This window comes from Lycium barbarum, chromosome 6 (assembly GCF_019175385.1).
Source record: "Lycium barbarum isolate Lr01 chromosome 6, ASM1917538v2, whole genome shotgun sequence".
Lineage (NCBI taxonomy): Eukaryota > Viridiplantae > Streptophyta > Magnoliopsida > Solanales > Solanaceae > Lycium > Lycium barbarum.
In genome coordinates this window covers 99,075,990-99,102,146 of record NC_083342.1, presented here as the reverse complement: position 1 = coordinate 99,102,146, position 26,157 = coordinate 99,075,990, and the positions used below count along the sequence as shown (strand labels likewise).

Below are 26,157 nucleotides of genomic sequence, written 5' to 3'. Positions count from 1 at the left end.
TTTCTGAATTGTGTTAACTATGCTTAGTCAGCCTATGATGCCTGAAACGCTCAAATTACACCTATTAATGTCGTAAAACGGACGCTGTCAAATATAGAAACCCAAACAAGGTTGGGGTCGAATCCCACAGGGAATATGGAGAGAAAAGGGTACTAATCATATGTGATACTTGTCTTTAAAGGCTTTAATCCTATTTCGAGTATTTTGAAAATAGATTTGGTTTGCATTTGCTATTTTGAACTGTTTGGAATTTTTTTGGATTTGGAGAACCAAAGTTGTGTCCCCGCAATGATTATATGTTATGCTATGGGTGTCAATATGATATATTTCTAATGGGTCGCGATTATGTATGCACTTAATCTCTAATACACTTTCTAATATTTTCCAATAGTTAGAAAGTATTTCTTTTCATGATTTTCCCAAATGCAGAAAAGTTATAAATAAGGTTGATTAAATATGCCAAGTAGAACTCATCTTATTCCTAAGCAAGTTCATTAAATGAGGGTTAGCACCCCGAGTCCTTGTTATATTATTTCAAATCACACCCTAGTTCATCTTTCCAAATAAACTAGGGTTTGTGCATGAACAAGTGTTTGTAACCACTTATGGAATAATGAATACGAGAAATAATAAAACACATCACAACCCATTATATATATATATATATATATATATATATATATATATATATATATATATATATATACAATGTTAGATACCCATTACATAACACCCATCATTTGGGTCCACAACTTTGATTAAAGAGACTACTCACACATTATGGTCTCAAAAGTAATAAGCAATAGATGAGACATAAAGCTTACAAATGTAATAAAGATGGTGAAAAATGGAATCTTGTTGTCTTCACTAAGCTCCAAAAGGGGAGTATTCAATGCTCACCCACCAATGGGACTTTTTAAGTGGGTACGATAAAATCTGGATGGATAGAAAAACCTAAAATGTTCTTTAAATAGGCTCCAAAAACGCACAGCAGAAAACTGACAAAAGTGCCCCCGATAGCAAGATTGACGGACCATCGATCGTTCGACGATCCGTCGAGTATTCCGTCCTTTCTACCTTCAGCACTGTGTTCCATTCGATGGTACCGTCGATCAGTTCGACGCTCCGTCGAGTATTCCGTCCTTTTCTCCTTTTGTTGAGAGATCCTGTTTGACGACACAAATAACGAACCGTCGATCGGTTCGACGCTTCGTCGATGCCTCCGTCCTTTGTCATCTTCAACTTTGTCACCACTGGAAAATCGAGCTTATCGACGCTTCAAAGGACGGTTCGTCGGCTGATCGACGCTTCAAAGGACGGTTCATTGGCTAATCGACGGACCGTCGATTCTTTATTTCTGGCCAATTTTTCTTTTGTTCTTTACTTTTTGCTTTTGGGCCACTGTTTTCCTAAAACACAACAAAACATATTAACGAGAACCAGACTTACTTGAAAACAACCAAAATTTATAGTAAAAAGGCGTCGAATGTGCCACAAATCCGCGGCACATCAATACCCCCAACTTAGGATCTTTGCTTGTCCTCAAGCAAGTCAGACAAAACAACCATAAAATAAAATTACAACTATGCTAAAAATAAAGTAAAGGTGACTACAATGGTGTTTGCTCATCGCTACCGGCATGTGCATTTTTCAAATCAACTCCGTCTTTCATCATTCCCAAACAGGGTTCTTTCAAAACAAACTTGTTATAATTGACCTTGACGCTTCAATTGATGACACCACATTATTAGAAGCATTTATGCATGCGAGTATTCGTTATTATGCCCTCACTTAGCTTGGAGAATATCCCACACACAATTTTTCAATAAGAATTGCGAGACGGATGGATGAGAATAGAAGGCACTCGCGCTCACAAAGAAGTTCATGATTTACAAGTGCAGATACCATACGTTTGCCTTTAATTTCAATGCCTCACACTTTCGGATGGTTCAGTTGTGATCACTATAGGACTTGTTCTTGGGTTGTAATGTAGGCTCGGGGATAGATAGGATACTCATTTGGGAATTAGTGACTCATCTTCCTCAACACTATAGAATTTGACCTTTCTTCTCATGCCCAATCTATTCATTCTTCAACTCATGACTAAGATATGATTCTACTCTTACTAGAATTTACAATCTTTTTATGAGACAATATTATTATTGCTATAAAACTATATATATATATATATATATATATATATATATATATACATACATATATATACATACACATATGTACATGAAATTCTTTTTTTTAATAAACTTTTCTCAAATTTAATCCGCTATCACATCTAGTCCTTGATTATGCAACTCACACACCCCCAGCTTTAGGCTCTTGGCCTTTACTTCACACATATACCACCCCCAGCTTAGGCGATTTGCCTCTTTTCTCTATTAGTGTCAAGGAGTGAATGGGTGCAAAGTTGGAACGAAGTCATGAAATGGGGAAAAGGTTTGTTACAGCTAATCAAGAGAAAAAGTCAAAGGCTCAACATGGGAACTAGTGATATTCATATAGAACAGGTTTTGAGTTTTTTAAGGCTGACGTGACTATTCAGAAGGAAAGACTATGATCACTTCACAACCGACTATCCTAAGCAATATACCATGACCTATCAGGCAAGTTCTGGATCCACATATGCTAATAATGAACACAAGAAGTTCTCACACTCACAATGGCATAAGGATTTGAACACTCAATTCATACACACTCTAATATCTATGATGTCACAAAAAGAACCATACATGTCAATTCATTACAACCTGAGATACACAATCTAACTTTGGAGGGGTCAATTTCAAATCAATCCATAAAACACATCATAAATATCCTTTTTCATCCAAAATCCATGCCAAAAGTTTAAAATGCAACAACCATGAAAGTCACAATTTCTTTAATCCATAAAACAAATATAAATACTGAAAAGTACATCAGGTTACCCCACCCCCAGGAAAAAGAAGATGCATTGTCCCCAATGCATCAAAAATCATACCATCACCCCATGGTGGTGGTGCCGACCTGAAATACTCTAATCCTGCTTTTGCTGCTGAGGTGCCTCCTCTGCATTAGTCTGGATGGGGGCCCTCTCTGCTGCTGGCTCGGTGGACTGAAGCGGTGGATCTGACTGACTCTGTGGCTGCAGGTCCTGAGGAGCAATCGTGATCGGCTTGACTGGCGCTGGGATAGAACTAGTGTTGGAAGATGCGCCGGTGAACCTCATGTCCAGGACTGACCGCCAAATACCCTCCTGAAGCTCGAGGTCTTCATCCTCATTATCCTCCTCCTCCTCATCATTATCAGCCAATGTGACAGACCTCTTTCTCTTGCGACTTTCTCGTGGCTCATCCTCAGTCACCAAGTCAACTACTCTGATTAAATCGGAAATGCTGGTGATTGGTGTAGATGGTGTCGGGTCATCCACAATAACCTGCTCTCTCGTCCGAAGGGCCGCAATCTCAGCTCGGAGCTGGTTAATCTCAGTCTTCAAATATCCTGAAGTACCAGACTCACTCTTCTTCTCAATAGTAAGTATTCGCATCTCCAAACTGTCAAGTCAGGCATTGACTCTAGCATGATGCCTCTCCATAGCCTCCTGAAGAGGCTCCAACTCTAGTGCAATCTCTTTCCGGACGAACCTACCCAACTACTGCAATATCCGAGTCACCTGTTGATCAGCACGCTCTGCTTTGATTGCAAACTCTCTGAAGTTGGCTCCGTTGAGGACAAAGAGATCCTCGGAATCTGATGCTGCGGCTGATGGAGGAATAGGGGATGCAGAAGGAACAGCAGGCCGAGGTGGTGCCTCAGAAGAAGGGGAGGCATCAGCTACAGATGGTGTGGAGGCCTCTGTGGTGGACAATCCGTCTGTGTCTATATCCACTGTGCCCTGTGGTACAGAATCCGTGACATGCTCAGCCTGCTCACCCATGAGCTCTAGCAATGAAGTACTGGTGGCCTGAGATGTACGGAGGGTCTCATCCCTACTCCGTGTGATGTCGCACACCTTTGTTGCGGAGAAAGTAGCTGCAAATGTGTCAATGTGCCTCACCTGGGCCAACCTACACAACTGTGTGATAAGGCACGGGAATATCAAGGCTGTCACTTCCTGTGGTACGCATTCCCGAATGGCCCTACTGATCAAATCACCCAAGTTCATTAGGTACCTCGATAGCATAGCAGCAACAACCACTGCTCTGTCCGGTATGACTATGTTATCTGCTCCCGTGGGCGGAACCCGATATATGACGAAATTCCACCAAAATTTAGCTTTCAATCTGATATCTGCCTTATGGATTTTGGCACCCAAGTTTTTCACCCATGGGGCCTGGTCCGCCGGCCCTCTAGACATCACTGTCGCAAACCATTCCCGTACAGATTGCTCAGCCCTTCTTTAAAATTTATCGTCATATTCCACTGTGGTTGGTGCCACGAAGTCATCACCAAAATACAACCTGTTGATTGTGCGTGCTGAGATGTCAACATGGACACCCCGAACATACACTGTGTCCAATGGAGGGGCGGCTTTCAGAGCTCTCTTGTTCTTATGGCGCTGCTCGAGCATAAATATGTAAGTAGCATAGAATTCCCGAACCATGGCTGGGCAATAATCCCCTGGAGGCTGTGTGAATGCCTCAAGATGATAGTGCTGGATGAGATCGGTAATCCGAGGGTAGCTCTCTAACCCACTCATACTAATCTATTTTTCTTCTTGAATATTCGTCCTGGGATTACCCCCGTCGACTGTAGTGGCCCCTTTTACATAGTATTTTCTGCACCCGTCATAGGGGAAACGGATTACCGCTATCTCCATCTTTTGCAGCCGCAGCCGCTCGGGCTCCTCATCTGAATTTCACTCAGGAGCGGCTGGTTGTTCTAATGTTGCATCACTAGAATGAGCAGATGTGGAGGCTGAAGTCCCCTCTGAAGACTGAGAGGAGAGTAAAGTGGGTGATTCTACTTGGGGCATGGTGGTCTGTGCCCTCAATCTCGTTGTTTGGACTACCGCTTGACAGTCTGAGTCAGAGGGTTCATCCCTAAGAGTAAGGGCTGTTTGACCCCGACCTCGGCCTTTTCTGGGACCACCACCCCGCTTGACTGGATTCTTTGGAGGCATACCTGAGAAAAGAACACACTTTATTGTTAAGATAACCATAGAAACATAAAAGAATCAGTCAAAAGTACGAGACATGTGATCATTGTTAAAGATGCCAGTGGTCTGTCGATGTGCTAAAGTGTCGTCGAACAGATCGACGAAGCGTCGAAGTTCCCGTCGAACTGTTCGACGCGCCGTCAATCGCATCGTCGATTGCTGGTGAGCCACTGAGAATTTTCGATTAAAAAATGGTGACAAAGATGCCCCGTCGATCAATCCGACGGGCCATCGATCTCATCGTCGATCTCTTTTCAGCACCAAATTGGCCACTGGAAATTTGAACTAAATGACGGTGGGAAAGACGCCCCGTCGATCGATTCGACGGGTCGTCGAATCCACCGTCGATGCTGTTTTTTTTTTTTGCCATGAACATTTGATAAGGATCATTCGACATTGAATAGGATGGTCCGCCGATTGAATCGACAGGCCGTCTAACTGAGCGTCGAATGTTTTCGCATGCTAGACTACAGATCCTATACATTCTTTGGCCGTTGTGCCAATCGTCACGTATTTTGGGGTTACTCAGACTTCACCCCATGTTGGCTTGGGTTAGACTAGGGAAAACATTTGGTGGGCAAAACAACTCAAAGATCGTAATGCCCTCCAAGACATTGTGACCCACAATGCCCTACTTTGGCATTTCATCGAACAATTGGTGGGCAAAACAACAACAACAACCTTATGAATGAGGTGTGTTTGTCATAATTCCCTCCGACTTGGCTAAAAATCAATCACCCAACAACCACAGACAAATCAACAAACCACCCCCAGCAAAAAAAATATAAGCATACAAGGCGAAAATAACAAGATGCAAAAACAAGGAGAACAATAAAAAATAAGCAACATAAGCCCTAGAATGCAAAAACAAACAATCACAAGGGAGCACTAATCCACTAAGTCATACACCTTGAAGTAAAATGAAGATGATTTCAACATTCTAGAATGGAAAAATACTCGAAAAAGCACACCCAAAGAGGGACAAAGTAGTAGGGCAGGGGGTTGGCGAAGGAAGGGGAGAATGGGTAGGGTTGGGGTAGCAGTTAAGGCAAAGAGGGACAGGTGGTAGCGAGAGAGAAATAGAGAGAGAAATAGAGATAGAGAGAGAGAGAGAGAGAGAGACGTTACATATGAAATTAGGGGCAGGGTAACAGACGTGGGTTATAAACCCACGTTCCTGAACCGTCGGGTTAAAATGACGGAGGGGGTGTTAAATTGACGGAGCGTCAAATCAGTCGACGTTCCGTCTTTTTAACATGACCCTCCGTGTCTTTTTTTTTTTTTTTTTCTTTTTTTATATGAAAAAAAGCAGAAGAACGCCTGTCGATCTGACCGTCGATCAGTTCGACGGAGCATCAAATCTATCGCCGATTTTCCATTTTTTCCAGTGACCAATCTTTCATATGATCCACTCGACGGTGCATTCGACGTTTCGTCGATCAGATCGACGGTCCGTCGAATGTGTCGTATAACTGCTGTCCTGGCAATTTTTGGGTTCAACACTTAGGATCTGCAACATATTAACAAACATTAAAACAACACAACAACAAAAATCAACGGAATGAAAGAAAAATATATTGCGAAAAATGCACATGGTTGCCTCCCAATAAGCGCACAATCTAACGTCGCGGCACGACGTGATACCACTTTGGAAGCTAAGGTCCGGTGTCATGTTTTAACCGGTGAGCATCGACAATCTTGTCACCATCAACCATCCAATGGTAGTGCTTTACCCGATGGCCATTGACTCTGAAGGTACACGTCCCATCGTCAAACTTTAACTCCATTGACCCATTGGGTGACACACTCACCAAAGTAAAAGGGCCGGACCACTTGGATTTCAACTTGCCCGGAAAGAGCTTCAACCTTGAATTGAACAGCAACGCCGAATCACTCGGTTGAAAATCTCGCTTCAGGAGTTTGACATCATGATAGTGTTTCATATTTTCTTTGTACAAACTCGCACTCTCATATACATGATACCGAAACTCATCCATTTCATTCATTTGAAACAACCGCAGCTTGGTTGCGTCGTCCCAATTTATGTTCAATTTTTTTAATGCCCACTAAGCCTTGTGTTCAAGTTCAACAGGTAAATGACAAGCTTTACCGAAAAACAACCGATAAGGAGAGGTACCAATGGGTGTCTTGAACGCTGTTCTATAAGACCAAAGAGCGTCATCAAGCTTAGATGACCAATCAGTTCAGTTTGCATTAACCGTCTTGGCCAAAATGCTCTTTATCTCCCGATTGGAGACTTCGACTTGCCCACTAGTTTGGGGGTGGTAAGGAGTTATCACCCGTGCTGCACTCCATATTTCTCTAAGAGATTAGCGAATTGCTTGTTGCAAAAGTGAGTGCCACCATCAATAATGATTGCCCGTGGAGTGCCAAACCTTGTGAATATGTTTCTTTTGAGAAATTTGGTGACACTCTTTCCATCATTGTTGGGCAATGCTACAGCTTCAACCCACTTGGACACATAGTCAACTGCGACAAGGATGTATCGCATACCACAAGAACTTACAAAGGGGCCCATAAAATCGATGCCCTACATATCAAATAGTTTAACCTCCATGACAAAATTCATTGGCATTTCGTGCTTCCTCCCATTTGATCCTTGGCATTGACATTGGTCACAAGATTTCACCATCAAATTTTCATCATGATAAATGGTGGGCTAATAATAGCCACATTCAAGCATTTTAGCTGTTGTGCGGTTCCCACTATGATGACCCCCCACGGGAGAGTCATGGCAAGCTTTCAAGATTTCCATGGCCTCAGATTCGGCCACACATCGCTGAATGATGTTATCGGCACAAGTGTGGAATAAATAGGGCTCATCCCAATAGTATTGACGACTATCTCTCAGGAATTTCTTCTTTTGATAAGCCTTAATATCGTCGGGGATAAGACCTGTCACCAAGAAGTTGGCGATATCTGCGTACCAAGGGGCAACATCACAAGATACAGCCAAGAGCCTCCCATCGGGGAAAACATCATTTAACTCAAGATTTTCACTCGGTCTCCCAGCTTCCTCAAGTCTAGATAGATGATCCGCAACTTGGTTTTCACAACCTTTTCGATTTTTGACCTCAAAGTCAAACTCTTGCAACAACAAGACCCAACGAATCAACCTTGGCTTTGCATCTTTATTTGTCATCAAGTATCTCAACGCCGCATGATCCGTATGAATAACCACTTTGGATCCAAGTAGATAGGCTTGGAACTTCTCAAACGCGTAGACAATGGATAGAAACTCTTACTCGGTGACGGTATAATTCATTTGAGCTCTATTGAGGGTCTTGCTAGCATAATAAATTGGGTGCATGATTTTGTTGTGCCTTTGCCCAAGCACCGCACCAATAGCAAATCCGCTTGCATCACATATGAGCTCAATCGGTATTGACCAATCCGAAGATACAATAATTGGAGTAGAGGTGAGCATTTCCTTCAACTCATTAAATGCCTTAAGGAACTTCTCATCAAATGCAAACTTAGCTTCTTTTTCAAGAAGCTTACACATCGGGTTGGAGATCTTGGCGAAATCTTTGATGAATCACCGATAGAAACCGACATGTCCCAAGAAACTGCGAACCCCTTTGACAGAGATTGGTGGAGGGAGCTTGGTTATGACATCAACTTTTGCTCGATATACCTCAATGCCCTTCTCGGAAATCTTATGGCCCAGGACAATCCCTTCTGTCACCATGAAATGACGTTTCTCCCAATTAAGTACAAGGTTGGTTTCTTCACACCGCTTCAATACCTTACCGAGATTGGCAAGACATTCGTCAAAGGAGTCACCAACAACAGAAAAATCATCGATGAAGACTTCCAAGAAATCTTTCACCATATCTGAGAAGATAGACATCATACACCATTGGAAAGTAGACGGGGCATTGCACAAGCCGAAATGCATGTCGCTGAAAGCAAAAGTACCATAAGGACAAGTGAAAGTGGTATTCTCCTGGTCCTCTAATGCAATGTTGATTTGGTTTTACCCCGAGTACCCATCCAAAAAGAAATAATAAGCTCTTCCAGCTAGCCGATCAAGCATTTGATCAATAAAAGGCATAGAGAAGTGGTCTTTACAAGTTGCAGGGTTTAGCTTTCGGTAGTCCATACACACTCTCCATCCGATGACTGTCCTTGTAGGAATCAACTCATTCTTGGAGTTAGGGACAACAGTGATGCCCCCCTTCTTTGGCACACATTGCACCGAACTAACCCATGGACTATTTTCAATTGGGTATACAACACCTGCATCCAACTATTTGATTATCTCTTTCTTGACCACTTCTTGCATAAGAGGGTTTAGCCTCCTTTGATGCTCTACACTTGATGAACTATCCTCCTCAAGCTCGATTCGATATTTACAAATACCGGAGGGAATTCCCCTAATATCCGCAATAGTCCACCCAATAGATCTTCGATAAGCCCACAACACTTCAAGCACCTTTTGAGTTTGTTCTTCACTTAACAAAGATGAGAGAATAACCGGTAAAGTATTATCTGGGCCAAGAAAAGCATACTTCAAATGAGAGGGAAGTAGCTTGAGCTCAAGTTTTGGAGGCTCAATAATCGAAGGCTTAGCCGGTTGAGTGGTTCTTTTATCAAGATCAAGAGATAATTTCTTCAGCTCATAAGAGTACGAACCCCGGCCAATGAGAGAATTAACTGTTTCAATATACCCCTTCATGTTATCCGCCTCGAAGTTCACCAAAATAGCCGAAAGTGTCTCGTTAAAGTGCTCCTCTTCTAACTTATGCTACACCGCTTCGTCTATCACATCAAATGAATCAATGACCGAAATGCTCTCATAAGCACTAGGAAATTTTAACCCCTTGCTAGCTTGGAAGGTTACCTCTTCATCATTGACCCAAAATTTTGTTTCATTCTTTTCCGAGTCCATTGCCCCCGTGACCTTGCTCTTTTGAAAGCTATCACCGGTAGCTTTTTCAATACTTAGCTCCTCGTCACCCTTTTGAACACTAGGGTGTACTTCCTTCTCTTTCTCAACAATAATAGGCACTTCAATTGGTGTCTCTATTTTTTCTTCAACCTCTTTTTCAATAACCTCATCAATAAGCAGCTCGACAATGATAGGTTCAACCACTTTCTGATTTACCGCGTCAAGGATCTTTCCGCTTCTAGTAGAAATAGCTTTGCATGAGGTAATGTGATCGCCTCCACTACCCCTTGGGTTCGGAACTGTGTCGCCAGTAAGGCCCCCTCTTTGCGGTGGATGTTGCTCACGAGAAAGATCTCGCATTTATGACTCCAGTTTATGCATTGAAGCGGTGTGAGAGTCTACCACTTCGGTCAAATTCTCCATCTTCTTGTCACTCTTATGCTGGTTGTCCAGTATCTTTTCAAGCATAGATTCCATTCGAGAAGTCCCTTGATCATTGGAAGGACCTTCTCGCCAATTCTAGGAGTTAGACGTGCGGCCTTTTGGTGGAACATAGGCAATGGGATTCCGATTACCATAATTTTTGTTGTTGTAATCTCTCCTGTCCGAACCACCATATTCATTTCGGCCATATTGATTGCTTTGTGTTTGGGGTCTCCATTGCTTTGGATAATCCCCTTGAGAGTGATCGATATAATTTGCATCCTCATGTTGTGGCTGCCCCTCTAGATAAGCTTCCTCCGAGACTTGGTACATTCTACGAGCATGAGGTGGAATCTCTTCGACAGCATTGACACTTTTAGCTTCTTTATCCGTAAGCCTCTTTGACAACAAATCCACGGTGATTTGCAATTGAGCAAAATCATAATCTCGCTCATGATTTTGTTTGGCCACCACGGCAGCAGAGGGACAACCATATGACAGGACTTCACTATCACTCGAGTGCCAAGCTTGATTGTAGGTGGTGAGCTTATCAAGCAAACGGGTGATAACGATAAATGACTTGTCCATGAAGCATCCTCCTGCAGCAGTATTGACAGCAATCTGATTCATTGTGTCTAAGCCCCTGTAGAATTTTTCCGTGAGAATAGCATCTGGAAATCCATGAGTTGGAGATTGAGCTAGATAATACTTGAAACGCTCCCATGCTGAATATAATTGTTCCCCCGAAAGTTGTTTGAACTCAAAGATCTTATCCCGAAGCTCGGCCTTTTTTCTTGGCGGGAACCATTTCTTCAAAAATGTATTGACTAACTCGTTCCAGGTATGTATAGAATTGCTAGGGAGTTTTTCATACCATTCCCTTGCTTGGCCAGCCAAGGAATATTTAAAGACCCGTAATCGAAGTGCATCTGCAGAAACAACACCTTGGGATTGTTGAGAACACACATGCAAGAAGTTCTTCAAATGTCGAAGTGGACAATCCTCCGAAGAATTTCGGAAATAACCTTCAAGTTTCAGCAGCTGATAGATAGAACTATCAATTTTGAAAGTAGCATTTCCAGTTCTAGGAGGAATCACAACAGAAGCATAATTAGCTTCATTGATGAATTTCGCAAATATATTTTCTTCCTCATCCTCTTCTGGTGCAGGTGGGTTCACTTGGAGTCCACCTTAGTTTCCTTGATTCCGATTCGGTCTTCCTGCCATGTTCACCTGGTTCACCACAACAGCAAACGAGGTGTGATGGAATAGAAAAAGTTTTAAAGAAGAGTACACAACAATCAGTAATTTCTAAACCGTATTCCCCGGCAATGGCGCCAAATTTTGATACGCTCAAATTACACCTATTAATGGCGTAAAGCGGACGTTGTCAAATATAGTAACCCAAACGAGGTTGGGGTCGAATCCCACAGGGAATATGGAGAAAAAAGGGTACTAATCATATGCGATACTAGTCTTTAAAGGCTTTAATCCTATTCCGAATATTTTGAAAATAGATTTGGTTTGTATTTGCTATTTTGAACTATTTGGAATTTGTTTAGATTTGGAGAACCAAAATTGTGTCCCTGTAATGATTAGATGTTATGCTATGGGTGTCAATATGATATATTTTTAATGGGTCGCGGTTATGTATGCACTTAATCTCTAATACACTTTCTAATATTTTTCAATAGTTAGAAAGTATTTCTTTTCATGATTTTCCCAAATGCAGAAAAATTATAAATAAGGTTGATTAAAAATGAAATTAGAACTCGTCTTATTCCTAAGCGAGTTCCCGAGTCCTTGTTATATTATTTCAAATCACACCCTAGTTCATCTTTCCAAATAAACTAGGGTTTGTGCATGAACAAGTGTTTGCAACCACTTATAGAATAATGAATACGAGAAAAAATAAAAGACATCACAGCCCATTATATATATATATATATATATATATATATATATATATATATATATATATATATATACAATGTTAGATACCCATTACATAACACCCATCATTTGGGTCCACAACTTTGATTAAAGAGACTACTCACACATTATGGTCTCAAAAGTAGTAAGCAATAAATGAGACATAAAGCTTACAAATGTAATAAAGATGATGGAAAATGGAATCTTGTTGTCTTCACTAAGCTCCAACAGGGGAGTATTCAATGCTCACCCACCAATGGGACATTTTAAGTGAGTACAATAAAATCTGGATGGATAGAAAAACCTAAAATGTTCTTTAAATAGGCTCAAAAAACGCACAGCAGAAAACTGACAAAAGCGCCCCCGATAGCAAGATCGACGGACCGTCGATCGTTTGACGATCCGTCAAGTATTCCGTCCTTTGTACCTTCAGCACTGTGTTCGATTCGACAGTGCCGTCGATCAGTTCGACGCTCCGTCGAGTATTCCGTCTTTTTCTCCTTTTGTTGAGAGATCCTGTTTGAAGACACAAATGACGAACCGTCGAGAAGTTCGACGCTTCGTCGATGCCTCCGTCCTTTGTCGTCTTCAAATTTTTCACCACTGGAAAATCAATTTTATCAACGCTTCAAAGGACGGTCCGTCGGTTGATCGATGGACCGTCGATTCTTCATTTCTGGCCAATTTTTCTTTCGTTCTTTGCTTTTTGCTTTTGGGCCATTGTTTTCCTAAAAAAAAAACATATTAACGAGAAGGAGACTTACTTGAAAACAACCAAAATTCATAACACAAAGGCGTCGAATGTGCCACAAATCTGCGGCACATCAATGCCTACCAATACTGTTGTTTGTACTGACCTACACTTGCTGCATTCTTTTATGAATGCAGAGTATCAGGCCAGATCTACTTCTTTGACTTATGGCTGATCGACTCCTCAGCTTCTACTTGTGTTTTCCAGGGTAAGCATGGTGTTCGCTGACCTCAAAGACTCTTTTATTGCTTATGTCTTACTTTTCTTTCAAGACATGATTTGAGACATTTAAGTATTATTATTCAAACCTTAGTATTAGGATTTAAATGCTCTTGTATGACCATACCAGATACTAGGGTGGATTCATTTACCTCCGCACTTATCTATATTATATTGTGAGACTTACGTCATTTACTTCTTCTGCTGTTTTATTTTATTTATTAATTATGAACATTGAGTTAAGGGTTCGCCTACCGAGGTGGGAATGGTAGGTGCTCGCATGACCTAGGATAAAATGAGTCGTGACACCTTCTCTATGGCTACCCCTGCTGGTGTTCCTGTTATTACTTCTAGAGTTAAAAAAAATTGTGCTGTTGTAATTAAAGGTCGTGAGACTATAGATGACTTGTTTGAACTAGAGATGGTAGATTTTGATATGATTATGGGGATGAATTGGTTGTCTGAGTGCTATGAAAATGTGAATTGCTGGCATAAATTAGTTCGTTTTGAATTTCCTAATGAACCAGCTATTGTGTGGAAAGATGAAATCTCTAAGCCTCGAGGTAGGTTTATTTCTTATGTTAAGGCTCATAAAATGATCTCAAAAGGGTGTATTTATCATCTAGTAGCCATCAATGACACTCAAGCCATTATACCCGAATTTGAGTCTGTTCCTATAGTAAGTGAATTTCCCGAGGTATTTCCAGAAGATCTTTCGAGCATTCTGCAGGATAGAGTTATTGATTTTGGGATTTATGTTATTCTTGATACTCAACTGATCTCAATTCCACCGTATCGTATGGCTCCGACATAGCTACGGGAGTTGAAAGACCAATTGAAGGACTTGTTGGATAAAGATTTTATTCGACCAAGTACCTCACCTTGTGGTGCTTCGGTCCTGTTCGTTAGAAAGAAGGATAGTTCTCTTAGAATGTGTGTTGATTATCGTCAGCTTAATAAGGTGACCATTAAAAATAAGTATCCTTTGCCTAGGATAGATGACCTGTTCAACCAACTTCAGGGTGCTAAGTTCTTCTCCTAGATTAATTTGAGGTCTGGGTACCATTAGCTGAAGATAAAAGAGCAAGATATTCCAAAAACAACTTTTCGTACTCATTACGGACACTTTGAATTTCTGGTGATGTCCTTTGGTTTGACGAATCCCCCTGCAACATTTATGGACCTAATGAATCGTGTGTTCAAACCTTTTTTTGATCGTTTCATTATTGTCTTCATTGATGATATTTTGGTATATTCGAAGAGTCGTGAGGAACATGCAGATCACTTGAGAATAACCTTAACAACGCTTGAGAAGAACAAGCTTTATGCAAAAAAAATTAAGTTTGAGTTCTGGCTTAACCCTGTGGCTTTCTTGGGCTATGTGGTGTCTAGCGAAGGTATTAAGATAGATCCACAAAAAATTTGGGCAGTTAAGGACTGGCCGAGACCCATGAGTGTGACGGATATTTGTAGATTCTTAGGTTTGGCAAGTTACTATTAGAAGTTCATGGAAGGTTTCTCATCGATAGCTCCGCCATTGACGAAATTGACTCAGAAGACTGCTAAGTTCCAATGGTCTGAAGCATGTGAAAAGAGCTTTCACGAGCTTAAGGTGAGATTGACTTCGGCTCATGTTTTGACTCTACCTTTAGAATCTGGTGGCTATGTAGTTTACTATGATGCTTCCAGAATTAGTTTAGGTTGTGTGTTGATGCAAAATGGTAAGGTAATCGCCTATGCTTCACGACAGTTGAAGAATCATGAGAAGAATTATCCAACTCATGATTTAGAATTGGCTGTTGTAGTCTTTGCTCTAAAGATTTGGCGTCACTACTTGTATGGTGAGCACTGTAATGTTTTCACTGATCACAAGAGCTTTCAATACATCTTCAACCAGCGAGAGTTGAATCTTAGATAGAGAAGATAGTTAGAGTTGTTGAAGGATTATGAATTGAACATCTTGTATTATCCTGGTAAGGCGAATGTTGTTGCTGATACTTTAAGCCCAAAGTCTATAGGCACTTTATCATATTTGCATGCTCAAGATATGCCGATAGGAAAGGAAATTTGAAGACTTGCTAGCCTTGGAGTTCGACTCGATGAAGCTGATAGCTAGTAGGAATTACACAAACGCGATCTGATATTGTATAGAGAATTAAGTCCAAACAATATGAAGATGGACTTTTGGTGAAGCTACGAGATGGACTGGGAAGGGGTATGTATACCTCATTCACCGTAGGTGCCGGTGATGATGTCCTAAAGTTGCAAGGATGTTTATGTCTCCCTGATGTTGATGGTCTTCGATAAGATTTGAGAGTAGAGGCGTATAGTTCTAAATATTTTGTGCATCGGGGATCCACCAAGATGTATAAGGATTTGATACAACACTATTAGTGGAAGAGCATGAAGGTAGATATCTCTAAATTTGTCGCGAAGAGTTTGAACTGTCAGTAGGTGAAGGTCGAACACCAAAGGCCTGTTGGTTTGGCTCAAAACATTGAGATTCCCCAATGGAAGTGAGAGATGAATAATATGTACTTTGTTGTAGGTTTACCCTGCACAAATGCCAAGTTCGATTCTATTTGGGTTGTGGATAGACTCACCAAGTTTGCTCATTTCTTTCCTGTGAAGACAACGGATACTACGGCGCATTACGCCATGTTATATTTAGAGGAGATTGTTAGATTACATGGGATTCCGATATCTAACATATCTGACAGAGGTACTTAATTCACTGCTTATATATGGAAATCATTCTAAGAAGGTTTAGGAACTCGAGTGAACTTGAGCACTGAATTTCATCCTCAAACGGACGGGCAGGCTAAGAGAACTATACAAACTCTGGAAGACATGTTATGAGCTTGTGCAATTGACTTTGGAGGTAATTGGATGAACATCTACCTCTTTTGGAGTTTGCTTACAATAATAGTTACCAAGCGAGTATTCATATGGCTCTGTATGAAGCACTATATGGGAGGTGTTTTAGATCTTCAATTTGGTGGTTTGAACCCACCGAAGTAGAGTCATTGGGTCCCTATTCAGTTCACGAAGCAATCGAGAAGGTGAACCTCATTGTGCAATGACTCAAGACAGCTCAAAGTTGACAGAAGTCTTATATGGATATGAGGCGTCACGAGCTTGAGTTTACTGTAGGATACAAGGTATACTTGAAAGTGTCACCGATGAAGGGAGTAATGCGGTTTGGTAGGAAGGGTAAGATTAGTCCTCGTTTTATTGGCCCTTATGAAATTGAGAGAAGAGTTAGGAAGGTGGCTTGCGAGTTGAGGTTACCATCTGAGATGGCTATGGTGCATCCTATGTTTCATATTTTGATGTTTAGGTTATATAAACCGGATCCCTCTTATGTCTTGACTCATGAAGAGATTGAAATAAACGAAGGGTTGTCTTATAAAGAAGAACCTGTGCAAATCTTAGATCTACAAGTTAGAAGGTTGAGAACAAAAGATGTAGCTTCGGTTAAAGTCCTGTGGCGAAATCACAATTTCGAAGAAGTGACTTGGGAAGCGGAGGAGGACGTGAAGAAGAGATTCCCTCACTTATTCCCTATTCCAGGTATGTGTCGAACCTTTTGGTCATCAAATTCTAGCGAAAGTGTAGACTAAAGGTGTGAATTCTTTATTTCATGTTTTGGCTTGTTAGCATTAGTTGTGAGGTCCCTGTGAGGTCCCTGTGAGGACCAAGTGGTTATTGTTAAAATATTAACATAATTTGATGATGAGATAGATTGCAATACAAAAGGACTCTAGAAATTTTAAGAATTTGGAGGTTTAGTGAAAAATCTTAGGCGTTGACTTTTATTCGGGGACGAATGATCCTGAGAGGGGGCTAATGTAACACTCCGTAAATTTGGATTAGATCTAAATGTGTAAAATTGGTATTAAGATAACATTTTAACGATATGAATACTTTCGAGATGAATTCGGGTGGAAGATTGTCGTTTTGAAGTCAAACCAAATAATGAAGTTCTTAAGAGCTCTTAAATTCATCTAAGTCTGAGGTAGTCCTCAATTATGCCCTGTTTTCAGGTAGTTGCGTTAAAAATCCAAAAAAAACTCAAAACATAAAAGTCGTAGATAATTGAAATACCTTTCCAACCATACATGGTGGAGCTCAAATGGATCTCCGTGCTAGGAGTTATGCCTGTTATACTGAATGTTGTAGGCAGTCACGGCACCCTTGAGTCGCAAGAGAGGTGCAGTTTTTCATGTTTCAGACCAACTGTTGGCCTTGTGTGCCACACTTGCGATGCAAGGGTGGATCAGGCGAGCCATCTCGCACTGGCCTTGTGATGCAAGGGTGGTTTGAGTCCCCGTTTTTCTGGTTACAAAATATATAAGCTTCTAACTCGCCAAACCCCTTCCCCACTTCGTTTTGGATGACTTTTTGAGAGAAAACAACCCTAAGGTTTTCCCAAAACACCTAAGTTAAGTTCTTAATCAATTCCCATCATTATACATCAATCTAATATCAAATTAATGCTAGTTCATCCTTCAAAGCCTTAGATTCTTGAAAATCGAAAAAAGAGACTTTGAAAAACTTCTTAAAGGTATGTTCTTTGATACTTACTGAAATTATTTAGAGTATTTGGACTAGTTTAGGGTATATGTGACATCAGATAAGGTTTGGATACAACTGAACAGTGTATTCAAATTCACTCAAATACAATGAAAATGTCTAATGGTAGCTAGGAGCTGTAAATATGAAAAAGATAATTACGGATGGTTAATTGCTCCTAAAAGGTAGTTATTTATGTAAGTTGCCTTTTTTATTTTCATAAATAAGAGCCCCTACTAGCTTGACGTACGAAGCATCATGTCACATATGCATTAAATTTTTGTAATTTGTGCGTTGAAAAATTTGTTAAAGTGGGTGTGGATATATACATTTCTTAGACATTTTTTTAAAAAAAAATAAATTAAATTTTCAATTAGAAAAACTGTCGAGACCCCTCCCACCCTCCCCCCTCTCTAAAAGAATTGTGTAAATAGTCCTTTTATTCGTCAAACTGACTTTTCCTTTATAGATATCTCAAGTGATCAAGGCATATTTTCGATGAGGTGATGCAGGTTGAACAGTTTGATGAAGAAGACTAGTGCAAATATCACAATATCTTTAACTGATTTTTTTTTTTTTTGAGTTCTACTACGAGAGGATTAAATAGCTCTGAATGAAGGGTATTTCGCAGAGGTGCTTGGATATGAGTATAAGCTATTTTCATCAGTTTAATAAAAAAAAAATATGTATCTAGTAATTGGTAAATATCAAATGTACTTATAAGTTAAGTATATATAAAATGACATCAACAAAAATTAATAAGTTATTTATCCCTAATTAATGACTTTTCAATTTATAAATACTACTCTGATCCTTTTTGTCCTAACTTATATGATATTATTTTCTTAAGTCACTCTCCAACAAAGAATAACATTTCTATATTTTGTAACGATTTAATTTTAAACTTTTCATTTTATCCTAAATGAGATGATTTATACCCACAAAAATTCATACGGGTGGTTTGAGATCGCAATTTCAAAAGTCTTTATTTTTCTTTCTTAACCTTTATGCCCACTCAAACACCTCATATATATTGGGATGGAGGGAACATTAGTTTAACCAAAAAAAATTTACTATTTAATTCCTAATATTTTTTGGTCCTAGAAGTATCCTTTTGAAAAAGAAATCCCCAACTCCCTCTCCATTCTATTTCCATCATTCATCGTTCTCTTTTACGTCTTCTCCCCTACTAAATTTATCATAAAAATTACACTTATTAAATCTAATCTAATACTCCCTCCGTTTCAATTTATGTGAATTTATTTGACTGGGCATGACATTTAAGAAAGAGTGATGACTTTTGAAACTTGTGGTTCAAAATAAGTCTTGAATATTTGTGTAACTGTACATCATTTCATAAAGTGAATTTGATTCCAAATTAGGAAAAAGGTCATTTATTTTGGCACGGACTAAAAAGGAAATAGGTTCACATAAACTGAAACAGAGGGAGTATAATTAATCAACTTAGAAAATATAAGTTGCGACATAAGTTAATTTGTATTTGAGTCAATTTGGGATTAGAAATCTTACAATGATGATCAGCCCTTCAAGAGTTTAAGTGCAAACAACTTTAAAGGCATTTAAGTAATTTTTAACACATCGAAAAGTTTTTTGACTAAACACATCAACTGCTTATTATTATATTCAATACTTCTATTTAAAAACTTAATTACTTATTTATAAAGAACCTGTTTGGCTTAGCTTATAAGTTGCTGAAAACAGCTTATAAGCTGAAATTCAGCTTTTTTGAGTGTTTGGCTGGTCAGCTTATAAGTCATTTTGTGCTTAAAATAAGCCCAAAAAAAATAAGTTGGCCTGTTTGGATGGGCTTCAAAAAAGCAGCTTATAAGCTGAAAACCTTTTTTTTTTGCGTGGATTGCCCTTCATTTGGGGTGGTCTTTAAGTTTTGCCCTTCAAATTGGTGGTCTTTAAGGTTTGCCCTTCGCTAGGGATCCCTTGGTCACGGGTTCGAACCCCTGCTCAGTGAATTTTTTTTTTCTCAAGGCAAAAGTTGTAAAAAAAAAAAAAAAAAAGCAGAATTTCTGCCTTAAGGCAGAACTTACACGGGCCAGAATTTGCAAATTCTGCCCCATGCAAATTCTGCCTAAGGCAAAGTCATAACTCTACCTTTTTCTTGAACTTAAGCCTTTCGATTTTTTTTTTTTTAATTTTCGCCTGAGTGGGGGTTTGAACCCGTGACCAAGCGGTCCCTAGCGAAGGGCAAACTTTAAAGACCACCCTGTAATAAGGGCATTGCTGCTAATTGCCCAGCTGAAAACAGCTTATAAGCCAAAAAAAGAAAAAAAAAATAAGTTGGGTAGCCCAATTTTTTTTTTTTTTTTTTTTTTTTGCTGTTTTTTTAAAACTCATCCAAACAAGCTCAAAATCAAACTTTAGCACTAAAAAATACTTATCAGCACTTGATACTAATTAATTAGTTGCTTTCAGTTGTTCAAACGAACTAACAGGCTTTAAGTAGGATTAACATTGAAGATTTGAAGGAAAAGGATGAGCAAATAAATCGAGTAGACAATACTATAAGAACAACAGAGGCCCAACTCAACTCCTAAACTACATATTCCTACCTACCAGAATTACATCTTCAAATTAAACAAAATGTTATAGTAAAAAAGATAGAATCCAAAATGTCTCCTTAACTTCTGGTGCCTAATTAACTTATGTAATTATGCTCATTTCTTTATTTGTACAGCTCAAGCTGGCTCTGGATGTGACTATTGCTTTCTTTGATAAAAAGAGTCCTTAGTTAGTCATTCCACATTTTTTGTAATCTTAAGATTAAAGGGCAACCCCCTTCTTTTGGTTTGCTTTCTTTCGATTTCTCTCATGTGCAACAGAGGTATGATTTTGTGTCCTTCTCTTAGTCATAACACTCAGGCAATCCGTAGCTGAGACCCTGAATGGATGGCTTACATAAAAAGTAAAAAAAGACAACAAAGGAATCAACAATTGGCTAGTATATGCATGTGGAAAAGGATAGCTAATTGAAAGGGTTAGAAATAACGAAAAGAAAAAGATAAACTGGAGAAAAGGAATAAAGAAAAATAACAAAGAAAAATGTTTGCTTTTGCATGAAAATCGTTATACGTCCAAGTCGACACCCCTCACTTTCTCGTGCCCATTTTTAGGCGTTACTCAAGAATTCTCCTTTTAAAAATAACATACTTTCATTGTGAGAAAGAATCACAATTTCCACCATGAAAATACCTCAGCTTTTGTGCACCTTCTTATTTTTTCTTCTTTTTATTTCCTCAATCTCCATAGCGAAAAAGTCTCTTAGGCATGACCCTCTTCTTCTTCCAGTGTTCAAAGATGAAATTACAGGACAATATCTTACTCAAATTTACCAAAGAACTCCTCTTGTCCCTGTCAAAGTGACTGTTGACCTCGGCGGACGATTTCTATGGGTGGATTGTGAAAATGACTACATTAGTTCATCTTACAAAAATGTTCCTTGTGGTTCAACACCATGCAAACTCTCAGGTTCACAGGGGTGTTATGGATCTAGTTGCCCTATTCCTCCTAGGCCAGGGTGCAACAATCACACATGTTCACACATTCCATATAACCCTATAAATAGCACTAGCACTGATGGTGAACTTGCTCAAGATATTATGGCTTTATGGTCCACTAATTATAATGACTCCAAAATTGGTCATCTTTTATCATCAGCTAGTGGGGTGATGTTTAGTTGTTGTGAAGATTTTTTGTTACAAGAATTAGCCTATGGAGTTAAGGGTATGGCTGGACTTGGAAATGGTTACACTGGGCTTCCTTCACAATTAGCTAGAGCTTTTCGATTACCTCGAAAATTCGCTATTTGTTTGAGTGCTAATACTAAATCAAATGGTGTTATTTTGTTTGGTGAAGGACGATCTGTTTATGCCTCTAATGATGCACTAACTTACACTCCTCTGCTTAAAAATCCTGTTAGTACTGCAGGGGCTTATTATCCAGGTGAACCATCGGTTGAATATTTCATTGGAGTGAAGAAAATCTTAGTCAATGGAAAAATTGTACCAATTAATAGTAAGTTACTAGCTATTAACAAGACTAATGGAGTTGGAGGAACAAAGATTAGCACTGTTGTTCCTTACGGTACAATGGAGACATCGATTTACAAGGCGTTTAAGCAAGAGTTTCTTAAAGCTATTGATAAAGTTCCAATAGCAGAACCTATTAGGCCATTTGAGTTGTGCTTTAACTTGTTGAATTTGGGTACTCTAACTGGCTTAATAATTCCTCAAGTCAGTCTTGTTTTGCAAGATGATCAAAATAATACCACTTGGGATCTTTCTGTGGACAATTTTATGGCTTCTCCTGTTGATAGAAGTGACTACTTGTGTCTAGGATTTTTGGATGGTGGTAAATTTCCTCGAACATCTATTGTTCTTGGAGGATTACAAATTGAAGAGAACCTGTTGGAATTTGATCTTGTGAAGAAAAGAGTGGGATTTAAGTCTTTGCACCTATCATCCCTACTCAAATGCAGCAACAAATTCAATTTTACATCCAAGGCTTGAGAGGTGTCACCTCCTTAGCTAAATTTGATGTTACATGATATAAATATCAGTTAAGACTTTAAGAGTTCTGAAAGTATATTCACTTTTGCTTTTCAAGTTTAAGTTAAAGCTACTTTACTTTATCTAGACCAATATTGTGTGTTACATATATTTTATCTTTCGTTGATCACTTTAGTCTTTATTGAAGACTGGAAGATGCATTAATTATAAAAATTATTAAAAAAAAAAAAAAAAAAAAACAGGTTTATGAGTGTGACTAAATTACTTGACAAAGACTTGCTTGAATTCTGGACTACGAAATTAACAAGTTTAACTGCCCACAAAGAAACAAAAAAGAAAGATATTAGGAGAATGCCGAGGGGACAAACAATGACCAAAAGATTACAAGTCGAAATTAAGGCTGATTTACCCAAATGTCCTTTATGTCACTATTTAGATTTTGTCTCAATTAAAAAAACGAATATAGCTCGTGAAAAAGTATCTTTTTGGACAACGTTATATTCATGTATAATATTTATTCATATATTGCTCAACCTTATGGATAAAATATCAAATTATGATCTAATGTTTGTATTAACTTACAAATTTTTAGACCACAAGATTTTCAATTTGCTTGCAAAAGATTTTTGGACCGCGGTCTAAAAGGTCATAAGTTGCAAGAGAATTAAAAAGATGATCATTTACTAAAATGTTGTCCCAAAAAAGGACAACCTACAAATTTTTTTTTTTTTTTTTTTAATTTCATAGGCGAAAGGAAAAATAGAAGAGGAGATTACAACGTGGGAATTCGAACCCTTACCAACAAGGTGAAAACTCATCTTGTCAACCAATTGAGCTACTAGATCCATACACAAAGATATATCATATGATGTCTTAAACGTGTTGTGATTTTTTACATAAAAATAGCACCAGTTGGTCATTTTTTGGACTGTTATGGAAAAATAATCAATATTTGTAAAGTAGTTGAAAGATAACAAATTTTTAATGTAAAAATAAAATCTAGACTGAAATACACCTATCTAAAATCTGGAAAAATCCAGCATAATATGCTAAATTTTGAAACTCCTGCTTGTAAAACTCCAGCACGGAGCGCTGAAGTTAAAAATCTCTTTGTAAGTGAATTCCAAAATATTATGCTGATGGTTGAACTTTTAGAAATTAAATTTCAGTAGGGAAAAGTTAAAGAAGTGGGTCTTTACCCTCTTTTAAGTTTGGGGGTATTCTTGTCCAAATATAACTTCGACATGAAAGCGTCGGTAAATTTTAATTAATTTTGAAAGCATGGCTTATCTTCAAATAGCAGTTGTATATCTAGCTAATTGCGAATTTCTTTCAATTTTAAGACCTATAAAACACTATAGATTAATTTTATGTATATGACAAAAGTTGAGGATAACTCAACAAGTTAGATATAGTCAACCTACTCAATTAACCACAAATTCTACCTTATAGACAAAAAATACACGTGATTCATAAATTATGACGGATGGAGAGATTTGGTAATATTTGTTCTTCCTATCGTGTTAAATTAGTCACAAGTTGTGATGTGTTGACAAAAGTTACTTGTATTTTTTAATTGTTCCCAATTGTTCAATCCACGAAATAATATTCTACACAGCGCGACTTAAGTAGTACAAAAAAAGAAAAGTTGAACCAAAATAGTACAGAAAAAAAAAAGCACATAAATAGGATTCACGCACGAATTTCATGCGTGAAAGGACCAAACTGCAAAAAATAACAGTTTGGCCTTTCACGCACTAAATTAGTGCGTGAATGAGCAAACCAAAAGTCTCCCCCTTTTCACCTTTTCAGCCAATGACATTTGTTGTCATTAGCTGCCCACTTGTCTTCTCCTCTTCTTCGCATGGAGTCCGGAATCAAAATGCCACCAAAAAAATCACTTTGAATCAAAATATCCCAACAAAAAAAAAGGTTACAAAACTACCTTTAGCGTAGTAAAATACTGCGTTATACAAACAGTACCAAAAAGCAAAAAAAAATTGGCCAAACTTTATTTTTTGCAACACTTAGTGTTTTTTTCCCATACTTTGACCAACGATTAATCGTGTGTCAAGACTCCGAAACGTCAATATTTTATATAGAACCTGATATTTTTTTTCTGCGCACAATAATGTAGGCTCAATACATCAAGGATACGTAGACGTTCGGATCGTCATTTTAGGAGTTGAAACAGTACCAAAAAGCAAAAAAAAATTGGAGCCGTTAACTGCTTTAGCGCAGTATTTTACTGCGTTATAGAAGCAAAAAAAAATTCTCCGTAAGTTATGACCATCTAAAGTTTGACGACTTTACAACTAGTTTTTCTCCCTATATTTTTTAGAATTATATTTATATTCAAAATAAAGTTATGTCTTGATTAAAAAATAACACGCTTAAATCAAAATCTTAAAAAATAAAACACCCTAAAGTTTTCAAATAAAATTTACTTCTGGTACCTTTTCAACCCCTAAAATGATTATCCGAACGTCTACGTATCCTTGATGTATTGGGCCTACATTATTGTACGCAGAAAAAAATATCAGGTTCTATATAAAATATTGACGTTTCGGAGTCTTGACCCACGACTAATCGTTGGTCAAAGTATGGAAAACACACTAAGTTTTTTCAAACAAAACTTACTTCGGGCACCTTTTCAACCCCTAAAATGACTATCCGAACGTCTACGTATCCTTGATGTATTGGGCCTACATTATTGTACGCAGAAACAAATATCAGGTTCTATATAAAATATTGACGTTTCGGAGTCTTGACCCACGACTAATCGTTGATCAAAGTATGGAAAAAACACTAAGTTTTTTCAAACAAAACTTACTTCGGGCACCTTTTCAACCCCTAAAATGACGATCTGAACGTCTACGTATCCTTGATGTATTGGGCCTACATTATTGTACGCAGAAAAAAATATCAGGTTCTATATAAAATATTGACGTTTCGGAGTCTTGACACACGACTAATCGTTGGTCAAAGTATGGAAAAAAACACTAAGTTTTTTCAAACAAAACTTACTTCGGGCACCTTTTCAACCCCTAAAATGACGATCCGAACGTCTACGTATCCTTGATGTATTGGGCCTACATTATTGTACGCAGAAAAAAATATTAGGTTCTATATAAAATATTGACGTTTCGGAGTCTTGACACACGACTAATCGTTGGTCAAAGTATGGAAAACAACACTAAGTGTTGCAAAAAATAAAGTTTGGCCAATTGTTTTTGCTTTTTGGTACTGTTTCTATAACGCAGTATTTTACTGCGCTAAAGGTAGTTTTGTAACTTTTTTTTTTGTTGGATATTTTGGTTCAAAGTGATTTTTTTGGGGGCATTTTGATTCCGGACTCCATGCGATGCAGTGCAATGAGAACTTAAGAAGAAGAGGAGAAGACAAGTGGGCAGCTAATGACAACAAATGTCATTGGCTGAAAAGGTGAAAAGTGGGAGACTTTTGGTTTGCTCATTCACACACTAATTTAGTGCGTGAAAGGCCAAACTGTTATTTTTTGCAGTTTGGTCCTTTCACGCACGAAATTCGTGCGTAAATCCTATTTATGTGTTTTTTTTTCTGTACTACTTTGGTTCAACTTTTCTTTTTTTGTACTACTTAAATCGCGGATTCCATTTTTAACTGATTT

The 26,157-nt window shown here is 38.6% G+C and overlaps 1 protein-coding gene and 1 non-coding gene across 2 annotated transcripts; both read left to right on the top strand.

Annotated features, from left to right (window-relative positions):
- The first annotated feature begins 11,166 nt into the window (after positions 1-11,166).
- LOC132600948 (small nucleolar RNA R71) lies at positions 11,167-11,273 on the top strand. Its single transcript, XR_009567403.1, has one exon. It is a non-coding gene; the product is annotated as a small nucleolar RNA R71 (small nucleolar RNA).
- Positions 11,274-21,132: 9,859 nt separating this feature from the next.
- LOC132599850 (probable aspartic proteinase GIP2) lies at positions 21,133-22,584 on the top strand. Its single transcript, XM_060313031.1, has one exon. The coding sequence runs from the start codon at positions 21,183-21,185 to the stop codon at positions 22,506-22,508; it is 1,326 nt and encodes a 441-aa protein (XP_060169014.1). The 5' UTR covers positions 21,133-21,182; the 3' UTR covers positions 22,509-22,584.
- Positions 22,585-26,157: the final 3,573 nt, after the last annotated feature.

Excerpts from the sequence above, each read along its gene's own strand:
- LOC132599850 (XM_060313031.1), top strand. The coding sequence starts at position 21,183 with ATGAAAATACCTCAGCTTTTGTGCACCTTCTTATTTTTTCTTCTTTTT.